General features: G+C 40.9%; 1 protein-coding gene across 1 annotated transcript in view; it reads right to left on the bottom strand.

The window, feature by feature from the left end:
* The window catches only part of CYP2J2 (cytochrome P450 family 2 subfamily J member 2), a 45,753-nt gene that overhangs the window by 12,792 nt on the left and 17,500 nt on the right, over positions 1–15,461 (bottom strand). Inside the window, 3 exon segments of the mRNA NM_001160288.1 lie at positions 258–445; positions 11,606–11,747; positions 14,326–14,502. Of these exon segments, the coding sequence (NP_001153760.1) occupies positions 258–445; positions 11,606–11,747; positions 14,326–14,502 (507 nt within the window).

Here is a 15,461-nt window from a genome sequence, read left to right as displayed (position 1 = left end):
CACAGCAGAGATCTGGAATGGAAGAGGAGCAACTGGGACAGAATCCGGCGCCCATAGACCCATGCTACTTTTTAACATCAAGTTAAACTAATAGTCCAAAGACAACACATGGAGGAAACTGGTATTAGATTAGACAAAACACATCTCTTCCCATTTAAGTTATTCCCCAGAACAAGAAAACGCATCAGTTTTCAGGTTCAGGCTCCCACCACATCAATGACAGGCTGGAAGATCTCAGATTGGGAGTGTTTTATTACCTTGGGCAGGTGGTATCCGGCCAAAGTGGTATCAACTGTCACTTCCCTGGGCACATTCAGCGGGAGGATGTTGCCCATTCTCTGCACCTCGTGGATGACAGCATTGGTATAAGGCAGGGACTCTCGGGAGGCCATACTTGGCTGTTGCCACTGGCCAATCACACTGTCAATCTCAGCATGGACCTTTTCTGGAAAGAAGAGGAGATTCAGTTCCTTTTAAACATTATACTTCTTCAAAAGATCTCACCTGTCATGTTTCAATTAGCAACCAGGTTTCAAAGAAATGAGATGGTTCTTAACCCTTATTTATTAAACCTTATTTATTAAACTGCCGGGACCAGTGCTGTGAAATATTAAGCTACGTCTCTGCCTGTGGCACAAGTATACCACATGGGTGCAGATTTGAGTCTCAGCTGCTCCTCTTCTGATCCAGCTCTCTGCTTATGGCCTGGGAAAACAGTGGAAGATGGGCCAAGTGCTTGTGACCCTGCACCCACATGGGAGATCAGGAAGAAGCTCCCTCCTGGCTCCTGGCTTCAGATGGGCCCAACTCTGGCCATTGTGGCCATTTAGGGAGAGAACTAGTGGACAGATGACCTTTCTCTCTGTCTCTCCCTCTCTCCCTCTTTCTATCTGTGACTCTACCTCTCAAATAAAAAAATGAAATATTAAAAAAAAAGAAAATTGCCATCTTCTTAACTTTCCTTGAGCTTGGTTAGGTTTGAAATAGAATAACAAGAATCAATATGGCTAAGCTTGTACTAGGATCTTCTCTTAGTGCATCAGGCCACTATAACAAAATATGAAAGACTTGGGGGCTGACAGACCACAGAAATTTACTTCTTGCAGCTCTGGAGCCTGGAAAGCCCAACATCAAGGAGATCTAGTTTTCAGTGAGGACCCAGTTTCTGACTCAAAGATGGCAACTTCTTATTGTGTTCTCACGTGATAAAGGAACGAAGAGGATCCCTGGGGTCTTTTTCTGAAGGGTAATAATCCCAGTCATGAGAGCTAATCAGCTACCAAAGGCCATGCATCCTAAAGCATAAATTGGCAATTATATTTTAAAATATGAATTTTGACGGGGACGTAACCCCTCAGACCACAGCGTACATACACTCACGTTTCTCAAGGAGACATATGAGGGGACTTCAACACATTTATAGACAAATGAAAGTAAAAGACACTGTGGAAGCCACAACAATACAAAAGTTGCACTTTGTAAATTCACATTTATTAAATAATAAAAAAATAAAGGATATGCTAAATAAAAAAAAAAAAGACACTGTAGATTCCTAAGACCCCCTCATCTAAGAGTAGGAAGAAGTGCTCCTTGGTATAAAACCAGTCTGGTCACAGGCTCTTGCTCCATGACATTACTGCTGTAAGCCACTCAAAGTCTTCGAGCCCAAGTTTCCTCATCTGATCAAATGTAGTGGGAATACATTTACCTTCATCTTAAGGATTATTTAGGATTTACATGAACTAGTTTCAGTGAGTACGTTTGTTTTATATTTTTCTAGAATAAGAGAAATTTTAGCTAGATACCTGGCTCTCCAGCTAAAGACTACATTTCAAGATTTCATTGGGTCTAAGTGTGAGTATGTGACTAAACTGCAGTCAACAGAAACTAAGCCGAATGTTTATTCTTGGACAAGCCCTTAAAGGAAAGGTGTCTGCCTCCTTCCTCCTTTCTTCTTTCCACTGCTAGAAAGGCAGCCCTAGTGGTGAGCCAGCTCAGTGCCTGGAAGGGCATCCTTCCATATAAAACAGAGCCTCAAGTCGGAAGCAGTTTAGAACCTTGGAGGCTTTGCAGAGCTCAGCTCAGATTTTTTTTTACTTCAGAGAGAAATAAACCTTTATTATTGCTTTACTGTCTATTTTAAAAACAAAATTTTAGAGAGGATTCCAAGATAGCAGAATAGGGAAGCTTGTACTAGGATCTTGTCTTGGTGAAATTGGGCCACTATAACAAAATATGAAAGACTGGGTGGCTGACAGACCACAGAACATTACTTTTTGCAGGGGTAAGTAGGGGTAAATAGTAAACAGGGGTAAATAGTAAAAAAAGAAAGTGTGGAAAGTACATTTTCAGGGGATAGTTAGAGAGAAAACTGCAGTGGAGATGTTACGGAAGGAAGAGGAACACCATGAATTGATCTGCAAGATGCAGACGTGCAGCATGAACAAGGACATAACACACAACCCCAGCAGATGAGAGCCAGAGAAAGCACCAGCTTTGGAGAGTGAGGTGAAATCAGACTGCTACAGCCCATGCCACTGGTGATACAGCCAAAGGGAGAGCTTGGAGTGAGTCTGGCCTGGAGCCTTAAGGGGGATGAGGTAGCCACTGACCCAGTAAAAAAATAGGGGCACATTTCTCTCTCCCAAATCCCCCACAACAGCAACTGGCTGAGAGAGGGTGGGCACCACTTTGGGCATAAGAAGCAGCTGCAGAAGCTCTCAGCACGAGCCCAGAAACTGGCTGGGAAAAGATGCCATCTTCCCAGCACTACCCGAGGCAGCAGCTCAAGTGTGTGCACTTGGCAACCGATGCGGTGAAGGCAACATGTGGCTGGTGGCTCCTGTGCATGCGGGTGATCCAGAGACTCTAGCAGAAGGAACACGCTGCATTCCCCACACTTTGAGGCTGGCTGGGAGGACTGACAGGGGGCTGGGAACTCACACGGGACTGAGAGGTGCCCCCAGCCTCTCAACATATCACAGGCTCTGGGACTCAAACAACCTAGGTGGAGCACCCACAGGTAGCTGGCTCTGGGAGCATCTCTGCCTCTCTGTGTCCAGGCCAGGCTAGTGGGGCAGAGCAGATCCTCTGCACCCCATGACTGTGGAAGCTTTTTGTGCTGAGACGGTGGGAACTCTACGACTGCACAAGAGTTTACAGGATATAGCTGGGTCTCTGGACAATAAATATGAATGGCTCCACAAGATGAGCGCTCTCTGATTGCCTGGGGTGGGTCATTGCAATGCAATCCATGTTCACACTGAGGACTGCACAGATCCTTTGTGCAGTTCATACGGCAATGTGGATGAGTATTGTACCCACTTGTGGGCTAACACTCAGGCATTTATCACCTTGAAAGACAGAAGGCAAGAGTGTGAGCACACCAACAGAGGTGATTATACTCTCCTGTCTGCTAAAAAAAAGATCTGTCAACCTCAAACTTTAGTGTTACCCTGGATACTTGCCCCACCCAGAAGCACTGACCAGAGCTTCCTGACCACATAGCACATACCTCTGGGTGTTCCTGGAAACAGCAGACAACCCACTAAGTCACAAAGGCATAGTTCAAAGATAAACACCATTCGAAAACAAAACAAAAAAAAAAACAACCAATACATGTTTCCAGAAATGCCTAAAAATAATTTAGAAATTTAAAACAAGAATAAGGAAGAAAACATACCCCCCCCCAAAGGAACACAACAACACTTTAATATATGAATGTGAAGATGAAGAGATTGATGAAATACCTGAAGTGGAATTCAAAAAAATTAATCATAGGATTACTCAGAGGTAGAAGCAATGAAAAGCAAATTTGTGAATTAAAGAAATCCATACACGAGTAGAAAAATTCTCACATGAAATTGAGATTTTAAAGAGTAATAAAAATGAAATATTAGAAATTGATAATTCAATATTCAAATTAAAAATACATGGAAAGCCTTAACAACAGACTTGGTGAGTCAGAAGAAATAATATCCAAGCTAGAAGATAAATCTATGGAAATTTTTAAATCAGACCAAAACAATGAAGAAATTAGAAAAATAAAAATAGTGTTGGAGATTTATGAGATATTATCAAATGACCTAACATAAGGGTCTTAAAGATTCCTGAAGGTACGGAAAGAGAGAATGGGTTAGAAGGCATATTTAGTTAAATAGCTAGAGAAAAACTCCCTAAGTTGGAGAAAGAAAGGACATCAAGTATAGGAAGCACACAGAACTCCTAACAGAAATGACCAGAAAAGATTTTCACCACAACAAATTGTAGTCAAACTTTCAACAGTAAAACAAAAAGATTCTAAAATACGTGTGAGAGAAATGCCAAAATGCTTTCAGAGAATCTCCAATTAGACTTATAACTGACTTCTCATCAAACTCTACAGGCTAGGAGAGAATGGAAAGGCATAGTCTAAGTCTTAAAAGAAAAAATTGTCAACCCAGAATACTGTATCCTGCAAAGTCCTCATTTATGAATGAAGGTGAAATAAAGATCTTCCATAAACAGAAATTTTTTAAAGATTTTATTTACTTATTTCAGAGACAGAGTCACAGATAGAGAGAGGGAAAGGTAGAAAGAGAAAGATCTTCCATCTTCTGGTTTACTAGCCATTTGGCTGCAATAGCCAGGTCTGGGCTGATACAAAGCCAGGAGCCAGGAGCTTCTTCCAGGTGTCCCACATGTGTGTAGGGGCCCTAGCATTTGGGCCATCGTCCATTGCTTTCCCAGGCCATTGGCAGAGAGCTGGATTAGAAGAGGAGCAGCTGGGACACGAAGGTGCCTATGTGGGATGCCAGTGCTGTAGGCAGAGGCTTATCCTACTAGCACTTCAATGCCAATTCCAACAAACAAAAATTGAAAGAATTTGTCAACACTTGTCCAGCCTTACCAAAGATGCTTAAGGATGTGCTATACACAGAAGCACAGAAGATAGTCATAATTATGAAAGAATGTGAAGGCAGAAAGTCTCCCAGTAAAAATACAAAAGGAGTCCAAAGCTAACAATAGGAACATTTATGGAAAAAAAGCAGGGCCAAATTGTAACTTATCAACAGTAACCCTGAATGTAAATGGCCTCAACTCTCCAATTAAAAGATATAGGCTGGGGCCGGCGCCGCGGCTCACTAGGCTAATCCTCCGCCTTGCGGCGCCGGCACACCGGGTTCTAGTCCCGGTCGGGGCGCCGGATTCTGTCCCAGTTGCCCCTCTTCCAGGCCAGCCCTCTGCTGTGGCCAGGGAGTGCAGTGGAGGATGGCCCAGGTGCTTGGGCCCTGCACCCCATGGGAGACCAGGATAAGCACCTGGCTCCTGGCTCCTGCCATCGGATCAGCGCGGTGCGCCGGCCGCAGCGCGCTGGCCGCGGCGGCCATTGGAGGGTGAACCAACGGCAAAGGAAGACCTTTCTCTCTGTCTCTCTCTCTCTCACTGTCCACTCTGCCTGTCAAAAAAAAAAAAAAAAAAAAAAAAAAAAAAGATATAGGCTGGGTGAGTGGATTAAAAAACAAGGCCCATCTATTTGCTTATTTACAAGAAACACAACAAAAATACACATAGACTGAAAGTGAAAGGATGGAAAAAGATATTTCATGCTAACATAAAGAAGAAATGAACAGGTATAGCCATCCTAATATCAGACAAAATAGACTGTAACACAGAAAATGTTAACAAAGAAGGGCACTGTGTAATGATTAAGGGATCAATTCAACAGGAAGATGTGATTAAAATAAATGTATATGCATCCAATACCAGGGGGCCTTGATATTTAAAACAAATGTTAACGTTCTAAAAGGAGACAAAAACTCCAATATAATAGCAATGGGGGATCTCAACACCCCACTTTCAGCAATGGACAGATCAACTAGATAGAAAATCAGCAAAGAAACAACAGAGCTAATCAAATGGACCTGATATCTATGGAACCTTTCAATCCACAGTTGCAGAAAACACATTCTTTTCACCAATGCATGAAACTTCCTCTAGGACACACCATATGCTAGGCCATAAAGCAAGTCTTACCAAATTAAAAAAAACCTGAAGCCACACCAAGCATCTTTTCTGACCACAGTGGAATGAAGCTGGAAATTAATAACCCAATAATCTCTAGAACATATGAAAGTACATGGAGACTGAATAACATGCTCCTGAATGAAGAGTGGGTCATAGAAAAAAATCAAGAGAAATAAAAAAAATCCTGAAAATAAATGAAGATGATAATACATCATATCAAAACTTATGGGATACAACAAAAAAAGTGTTAAGAGGGAAATTTATAGCAATTGCCTACATCAAGAAATTGGAAAGGCACCAAGTAAATGAGCTATCAATGTATCTTAAGGACCTAGAAAAACAACAACAAATCAAACCCCAAATTAGTAGGAGGAAAGAAATAATTAAAATTGGAGAGTAAATAAACTGAAACAAAGAGAAAAATATGAGACCAATGAAACAAAGAGCTGGTTTTTGAAAAAATAAACAAAATTGATAAACCATTACCCCAATTAATCAAAAAACAAAAAAGGGAGAAGATCCAGTTCAACAGAACCACAGATGAAAAATAAAATGTAACAGCAGATACCACAGAAATAAAAACAATCATCAGGAAGTACTACAAAAAATTATATGCCAGCCGGCGCCGCGGCTCACTAGGCTAATCCTCTGCCTTGCAGCGCAGGCACACCGGGTTCTAGTCCCGGTCGGGGCACCGGATTCTGTCCCAGTTGCCCCTCTTCCAGGCCAGCTCTCTGCTGTGGCCCGGGAGTGCAGTGGAGGATGGCCCAGGTGCTTGCGCCCTGCACCCCATGGGAGACCAGGAGAAGCACCTGGCTCCTGGCTTTGGATCAGCGCAGTGCGCCGGCCGCAGCGTGCCAGCCACAGTGGCCATTGGAGGGTGAACCAACGGCAAAGGAAGACCTTTCTCTCTGTCCACTCTGCCTGTCAAAAAAAAAAAAATTATATGCCAACAAATTAGAAAATCTAGAAGAAATGGATAGACCCCTGTAAACATAAATCTACCAAAATTGAGTCATGAAGATAGAAAACCTAAACAGACCAATAAACACAGAGATTGAATCAATCAAAAATAGCATCCCAACAAAGAAAAGCCCAGGACTGGATGGCTTTGTGGCTGAATTCTACCAGATATTTTAAAAAGAACTAATTCCAATTCTTCTCAACTCTTCAAAAACAACTGAAATGGAGGGAATCCTCCCAAATGCCTTAATGAAACCTGCATCACCCTACTTCTTAAACCAGAAAAAGAAATAACAGAGAAAGAGAACTATAGACCAATATCCCCGATGAACATAGGTGTAAAAATCCTAAACAAAATACTAGCCAATTGACTCCAGCAACACATCAGAATTATTATTCACTCGGACCAAGAGTGATTTATTCCTGGTATGCATAGATGTTTCAACATTTGCAAATCAATCAATGTTATATATAAAATCAAGAAATTGAAGAACAAAAGCTATATGATTATCTAAATATATGCAGAGAAAGCATTTGATAAAATACGACAACCTTTCATGATGAAAACCTTAAGCAAATTAGGTATAGAAGGAACATTCTTCCAACACAATCAAGACACTTTATGACAAACCCACAGTCCACATCTTATTGAATGAGAGAAAGTTGGAAGCATTCTCACCAAGATACTGAACCATACAAGGATGCCCCCTCTCAACACTGCTATTCAATATAGTCCTGGAATTTTTAGGTACAGCCACCAGGCAAGAAAAAGAAATTAAAGGGATACAAATTGGAAAGGAGGAAGTCAAACTCCCTATTTGCAGATCATATGATTCTGTATATAGAGGAACCAAAAGACTAATAAGAGACGATTGGAACTCATAAAAGAGTTTGGTAAAGTGGCAGGATTCAAAATTAACGCAAAAATCAAAAGCCTTTGTATACACAGAAAATGTCATGGCTGAGGAAGAAATTCTAAGACCAATCCCATTCACAATATCTACAAAAATAATTAAATACCTTGGAGTAAATTTAACCAACAAAGTAAAAAAATCCCTACAATGAAAATTACAAACCATTAAAGAAAGAAACAGAAAAATACACAAAAAAATCTAAAACCCTTCCATATTCATGGATTGGAAGAATTAATATCATCAAATGCACATACTACTGAATGTGATTTACAGATTCAATGCGATACCAATCAAAATACCAAAGACATTCTTCTCAAATCTAGAAAAAGCAATGCTAAAATTCATACAGAAACACAAGAGACCCTGAATAGCTAAAGCAACCTTATAAAACAAAAACAAAGCCAGAGGCATCACAATACCAGATTTCAAGATATACTACAGGGCAGTTATAATCAAAACAGCCTAGTCCTGGCAAAAATATAGACATATAGACCAATGGAACAGAATAGAAACTCCAGAAATCAATCTACGTATCTACAACCAACTTATCATTGACAAAGGAGCTAAAATCAGTCCCCGCAACAAGGACAGTCTCTTCCAACAAATGGTGCTATGAAAACTGGTTCTGCACATGCAGAAATATGAAATAAGATGCCTACCTTACACTTTACACAAAATTCAGTCAAAATGGATTAAAGACCTAAATTTATGACCTGATAACAACAAATTACTAGAAAACATTGGGGAAACTCTGCAAGACATTGGCATAGGCAAAGACTTCTCTGAAAAGACCCCAGAAGCACAGGCAACCAAAGGCAAAATTGACAAATGGAATTATAACAAGCTGAAAAGTTTCTGCATTGCAAAAGAAACACTCAGCAAATTAAGAGGCAATTGATAGAATGGGAGAAAATGTTTGCAAACTGATAAAGGGTTAATACCCAGAATCTATAAAGAACTCAAGAAATTGAGCAACAAAACAACACAGTTAAAAAATAGGCAAAGGACTTGAACAGGCATTTTTCAAGAGGAATTTCAAATGGCCTATAACTCTTGGCAAAATGCTCAGGATCACTAGCCATCACAGAAATGCAGATCAAAACCACAGTAAGGTTTCACCTCACCGCAGTTAGAATAGCCCTCATACAGAAATTAACAAACAATAAATGCTTGCAAAGATATGAGGATAAATATACCTTAATCTACCGTTGGTGGGAATATATACTGGTTACAGCCATTGTGGAAGACAGTATGTAGATACCCTAGAAATCTGAAAATAGATATACCATATGACCCAGCAATCCCACTCCTGGGAATTTACTCAAACAAAATGAAATCAGCATATGGAAGAGTTATATGTATTCTCATGCTCATTGTAGCTTAATACACAATAGCTAAGATATGGAATCAACACAGATTTCCATCAACTGATAAAACTGGATAAAAAAATTATGGCATATGTACACTATGGAATACTACCTTACAATAAAAAAAATGAAATCCTATCTTTTACAACAAAATGGATGCAACTGGAAACCATTATATTTAGTGACATAAGCCAGTCCCAAAAAACAGATACTATATCTTTTCTCTGAAATCTGTAACTAATAAAGTAATTAAAATATAATGTATTGGAGTGAAATTGACATTTTGAGATTTGATGATTGCTACAGACCTTGTCTCTACTGTGAATGAACACATTATTTTTCTTCACACTACTTGTTGAACTGTTTACTTAGTGTAGGTATAGAGTAAACTGAAAATAGAACTTTGCAAAAATTAAGAGTGGGAACAGGAGGGGGAGGAGGAAGAAGGGTGGGAACATGGGAGGGAAGAGGGTATGGTGTGCACTATCACTCTGTTCCTAAATCTGTACACATGAAACACATGACATTTGTATACCTTAAATAAAATTGAAAAAAATTAACTGGAGTATTGTACATATTAATGAAAATGTACCATATTAGCCATTTTCAGTAATATTAAGCATATTCATATTGTTATGCAAGCAATCTCCTGAAGTTTTCATCCTGCAAAACTGAAACTCTATATCTCTTAAGCAACGCTCCATTTCTCCCCAACCTTAGCCTCTGTTCTTCCTCTGTTCTTAGTCATTGTTCTTCCTTCTGTTTCTATGAATTAGACTACTTTAGATAAGTCATTTAGTAGATTCATACAGTGTTTATCATAATGCCTTCAAGGTTTATCTATTCTGCAGCCTGTATCAGAATTTCCTTTGTTATTAAGGCTGAATAATAATTTGCATTTTATGTATCAACTCACTGTTGAGGGATTCTTGTGCTGCTTCTATCTCTGGGCTACTGTGATTAAAGCTGCTATAAACATGGGTGCAAACCTCTGTCGTTTTAGTCCATTGTTATTTTGGAGCCAACATTCCAGAAGCCAAATCCATACTCTATCTTAGCAGCTTTTGAACTTTTTACATAAAGTAATCCAGTTAGAAATGCATTTTGCATCATGACCCAGGACACATATAAATACACATACACGGAAAGCGTACATTTTTGCCCCACATATACAAGAAATAAATGTTCATGTACAAACTTATCCCTACACATAAACTGCATTCTGATCTTTTTATCTTGATAAAATAAAGTTGGTCTTGTTCCATTAATTTGATTTTATGCCTCATTAATAAACTGTTACCCACAATTTGAAAAACCATATTACAACACTTTCCATCTCCCACAAGCTCAAATGTTTCCAGAAACTGGAGAAAGAAAATTGACAAGTACAGTCACCATCCTGGTCTAGACTACAGTGGGAAAGCTCTGTACATTCATAAGTCCCTGAGTTACGATGGTTTAACCAGAAACCACACTCTAAATTTTGCTCTTCTCCTAGGCTGCCACAATGCCCCCCTGTGAGACGGCAGTGGGAAGCAGCAAGCACAGCCTCTAGCCAGCCCCACTATCATGTGGGGAATCCACTCATGCTCTGCAGCATACTCACTAAGTGAAGTTTAATAGGTTACATGCGTTTACAGCTTACGTATTTCCAACTTACAATGGGTTATCAGGACGCAACTTCCGTTGGAAGTTGAGGAGCATCTGTAATGCGCAACAGACACAGACACAGTAAGGGATGTGCATGAGGCCTTCTTTGGAGGAAGGAAATCTAATAGTTTCCTAGCTAGAGGGGTGCAGCAACATCTCAGGGAGGTAGTGCTTGAGCAGATTCTTCAGGAAGAGTGAGGAATTTCTCATGCAGAGAAATCGGGGAAGTACATTCTTGGTAGTGGGAAGAGCAGAGGTCATGACAGTGTAGCGTAAACAAGGACTGTGCAAAGAACAAGATGTGTAATTTGCTGAAACCACCAAGGAGGGTGGGTGGTTTGGAGGCCAGACAGGCAGAAAGGAGCACATAGGAGGAGGAGTCTGGGCATTATCCAGGAAGGATTACTTAACAGAGAGGAAAGGCATGACTAGATTTTTATATGACAAACTAACTCTTGGAACTAATCACAGCGTCAACTGACTTCACTGTTTTCCTCCCAAACTCTGAGCTTATTGAGGACAGGGCCTCTCTGTCATGTCTGTACTCCCTGGACTCATCACACAGCAGACTGGCCCTGCCCCCCAGTTCACATCACCTCATGGCTGCCCTACCTCTCCTTCCAGTCTACCACACCACCTCCTGTCCCACGTTTGGGCAGAAGGCATGCTGCTGTCCTGTCCAACCACTCCCCCTGACAGGCTCACCTTGGATTTCTGGATAGAGGGCCATGAAAAGCAGACCCCAGCGCAGTGTCGTGGAAGTTGTCTCTGTGCCAGCAAGGAAGAGGTCCAAGGTGCTGCAGATGAGGTTTTCTTCATTGAAACTTGAAGTAGCACTGCCCGGGTACTAGAAAGGACAGTGGTTATTGGCTTAGTAAGAGCATTTCTCATCACTGCAACACACAAAGTCTTCATTCTGGCACGTGGGGAGTACCTGTAAGGAAAGGGTCCCTGGACAAAGGACTTCCCTTTGGTCTGTTCAGGAGGCAGAGGCTTTTTACTGCAATGTTGTCAGTGCTGTTTTGCTATCAAAGCTAACAAAGATCTGCCAGCACTTCGTGGGATGAAAATCAAGGCCACTATTTCCTTATGCCTGTAATCTGGGAGAAGCTCTTAGCATAGTGGAGACACTGGGATGCAAATAAGACAGACATGGCTTCTAATATCACCACACCACTTACTAGCTGGATGACTTAGGCAAGTTACTTAATCTCTGTGCTTCAGTCCTGTTTCTGTATAAAATAGAGAAGTTATAGTATGCACCCCTCTGCTGATGTTGCAAATCATGTGAGATACAAAAAGCATACAGCACATGCTCCACAAGGATTTGTACAGACGGCAGAAAGCACAAACAGAAGTCCTCTTACATAAAATTCTCACATCTCCCCATCAATCTTTTCTAGTTTAAGCCTCTATGATTGCATCAACAATTCACTATGACACTCTCATTTTATCTCCATCATCCTCTGGATGCTTCTGTTTGTCAACTGTGCTCTTAATGTTAATGATCCCACTCCTATGTATCACATGACAAGTAAACTCTCCTGTGAGGAAAGAGCAGTGTGTCTATGACGTTATGGCAGTAAGGTGAAAAGAGATGAAGGAAATCCACTAGTCTGCCTGGTCCAGGGGGAGGAACCAGCAATCTGATGTGTCAAAGGTGATGACACTGGTTCAGTGATGTTTGCTACGCAGAGAGTTCACCGTGTTGTAGCTCATACATCAATTTTGGTTTTTTTCCTGCTTCACACTATTGTTCAAAAGTAGAAAACATTGGGGCAAGGGAAAAGCCAAAGTTTTGTTCAAGACTTAAGGTGAAACTCTGTGTCTGACTTAGCTTTACTTGTGTTCTGCAAAGGAAGCCAAGACTAGTGGCAGGTAACTGGGCAGAGGCCCAACTAATAATAAAACAGAGCTTCAAGATTCAATTGCTATTTTTCGTTTTGTGTGCAGTTTCTTTAGAGGTAAGTGGAAGGAAGGGAGTAGGAGATGAAAAGGTGGTATCTGGGCTTCAATTCTCAGGGTTTCACACCAAACACCATTAACCCACTTTCTTTATTCCTAATTGTCTCATTGATCTTGAGTTAACACTATCTTACACTTTCTGCCTCCCCTCATTTTACTCCCCCTAATAGGCTGAATAATGACTCATAAAGACGTCCATGTCCTGATCCCGGAATCCATTTATGTGGCCTGACATGGCAAAAGGGAATGTAATTAAGGAGTCAGAGATAGAGATTGTTCTACATTAGCCCAGTGGGCCCAAGAAATCCTAAGAGTTTTCTAACAGGGGACTAAAGGGGTCAAATTCAGAGAGAAAGTTGTAAGGATGCAGGCAGAGATCAGAGGGGAGAGAAGATGCTGCCCCGCTGGCTGCAGGAATGGAAGAAGCGGTCATAAGCCATGGCATATAGACAGCCTCTAGAAGCTGGAGAAGCCCTGGCAATGGCCATTCTCCAGAGCCTCTGAAAGAAGCAGCCCCAGCCTATATATACCTTGCTTTTTGCCCAAACTAATTTTGGACTTCTGATCTTTAGAAGTGTAAGAAAATCAATTTGTGCTATTTTAAACCAAATTGCAGTAACTTAATACAGCAGCAACTGGAAAATAAAATTTTTATTTGCATTTTAGAAACAAAATGCGGGAAATGCAAGGCATTTCCTTACCTATTATGGTTTGAACAGGATTTGTTTCCCTAAACTCATGCAGCAATTTACACCCCAAAGCCTTATGTTAATGGTTAGTGGATGAAGAGTGGAGGCCTGATCTAATTGTGATGTCTAGGAGGAGGGTCCAGTGGAGGTCTTTAAGTCTACTAGGGGCCTGTGCTTGGAAGGTGCTTTTCTTGAGAAGGTTGGTTAATTTTTTTAAAAGATTTATTTATTTGAGTGGTAGAGTTACAAAAAGAGAGAGGGAGAGACAGAGAGAAAGGTTTTTCATCCATTGGTTCAGTCCCCAAATGGCTGCAATGGCCAGAGCTGGGCCAATCTGAAGCCTGAAGCCAGGAGCTTCTTCCGGGTCCCCTACGCGGGTTCAGGGACCCAAGCACTTGGGCCAACTTCCACTGTTTTCCCAGGTCATAAGCAGAGAGCTGGGCCAGAAGTGGAGCATCCAGGACATGAATTGGTGCCTATATAGGAGGCCAGCACCACATTTGTGGGCTTAGCTTACTATGCCACAGTGCCAGCCCCTAGAGAGAGGGCTGCTTATTTAATCTGAATTTGGTCTGATTTCTCTCTATGCTCTTTGGGTCATCATGTAGTTCTCCTTCCACATGTATTCCACCATTAGAGTCCAAACTAATGGGGCATCCAAATCTCAGACTGCATACCTGCAAACTAAGCCACAATATACCTTATTCTCTCTGAAGTTGCTCCTCTCAGGGATTTTAGTTAAAGCAATGAAAAAATTGACCAAGGCATTACCTTTGACATTTCCTTGAGGTAAGCATCAATAAAGTCTCTTGTTTCAGCAGGATTCCAATCTTTCTTGTGGTTTTCAAGCATACGAGAGACAAATAATTCCAGTTTTTTCCAGTTGCTGAAGAGAGTTTGGTGAGCTCCAGGAAGGAATTTCATAATCCATGGAAAGATATTGTAGAGCTGATTGAGAAAAACAAACCAACCATGGAGACAACATAGTGCCACTTTCGTACTTTTTAATACCATAGATGCAATCTTCTCTGTGTATATATTTTATTTGCTTACGCTCAAACCTTGGAACCATCCATGACTCCTCTTTTCTCCTCATTCAGCTCCTCATCTCTCTAGCAAAGCACATCAGCCTTCCATTCAAAATATTGCGGGTTTTCAAAACACTCATGGAGAATGTATGTCATGAAAAAACTGCACAGAGGTCAAAATATTTTTGTGGCAACATAATAAATTCATACTACGTAGTTATAACAGGATCTTGCTTGAGGCGCTAAGAATAAGAAATTAGTTTGAACATATCCCCTTTCAGAACAACATTGATCCTGCTAAAATTAGAGCAAGAACAAAAATCTAGTTGGTAGTCATACTTGGGTGGTGGAATGGCAAAATCATTGGTGCTTTGTGAAGTTTAGGGGGACAATGCTCCAAAGAAATCATCAGTTTATAATTAGGTAACTCATTTTAAATAAGGATAAGCCAATGTTGAAGATGAAGTCTGTACTGGTAGACTATCCATGTCTATTTGACTAGAAAAATCAAGTTTGTTCAGGCCATAACAGATGAGGACCAATGATTAAGAGCAGAAACCACAGCAAACACCACAAGACATCTCAACTGGTTCTGCTTTCATAGCTTTGACTGAAAAATAAACTTGACCAAACTTTCTCCTCAATGAATGTTCACACTATTGCTCCCAGATTATCTGCAGGAAAGAGCAGATGGAAACTTTTAAGAAGTAGGATCAAGATCCTGAAGAACTGTAACAGAGATGAAAACAAACTTTACCAGTATGATCCTGAAGAGAAAGCACAATCAAAGCAATGGCTATGAAGAGGTGGAAGTGGTTCAGTCAAAGCAAAAGTCAACAGGTCAAGAGCAAAGGTCATGCCCCAAGCATCCTGTCTGTT

Source organism: Oryctolagus cuniculus, chromosome 7 (assembly GCF_964237555.1).
Source record: "Oryctolagus cuniculus chromosome 7, mOryCun1.1, whole genome shotgun sequence".
NCBI classification, from domain to species: Eukaryota; Metazoa; Chordata; class Mammalia; order Lagomorpha; family Leporidae; genus Oryctolagus; species Oryctolagus cuniculus.
This window is presented reverse-complemented; position numbering and strand designations above follow the sequence as displayed.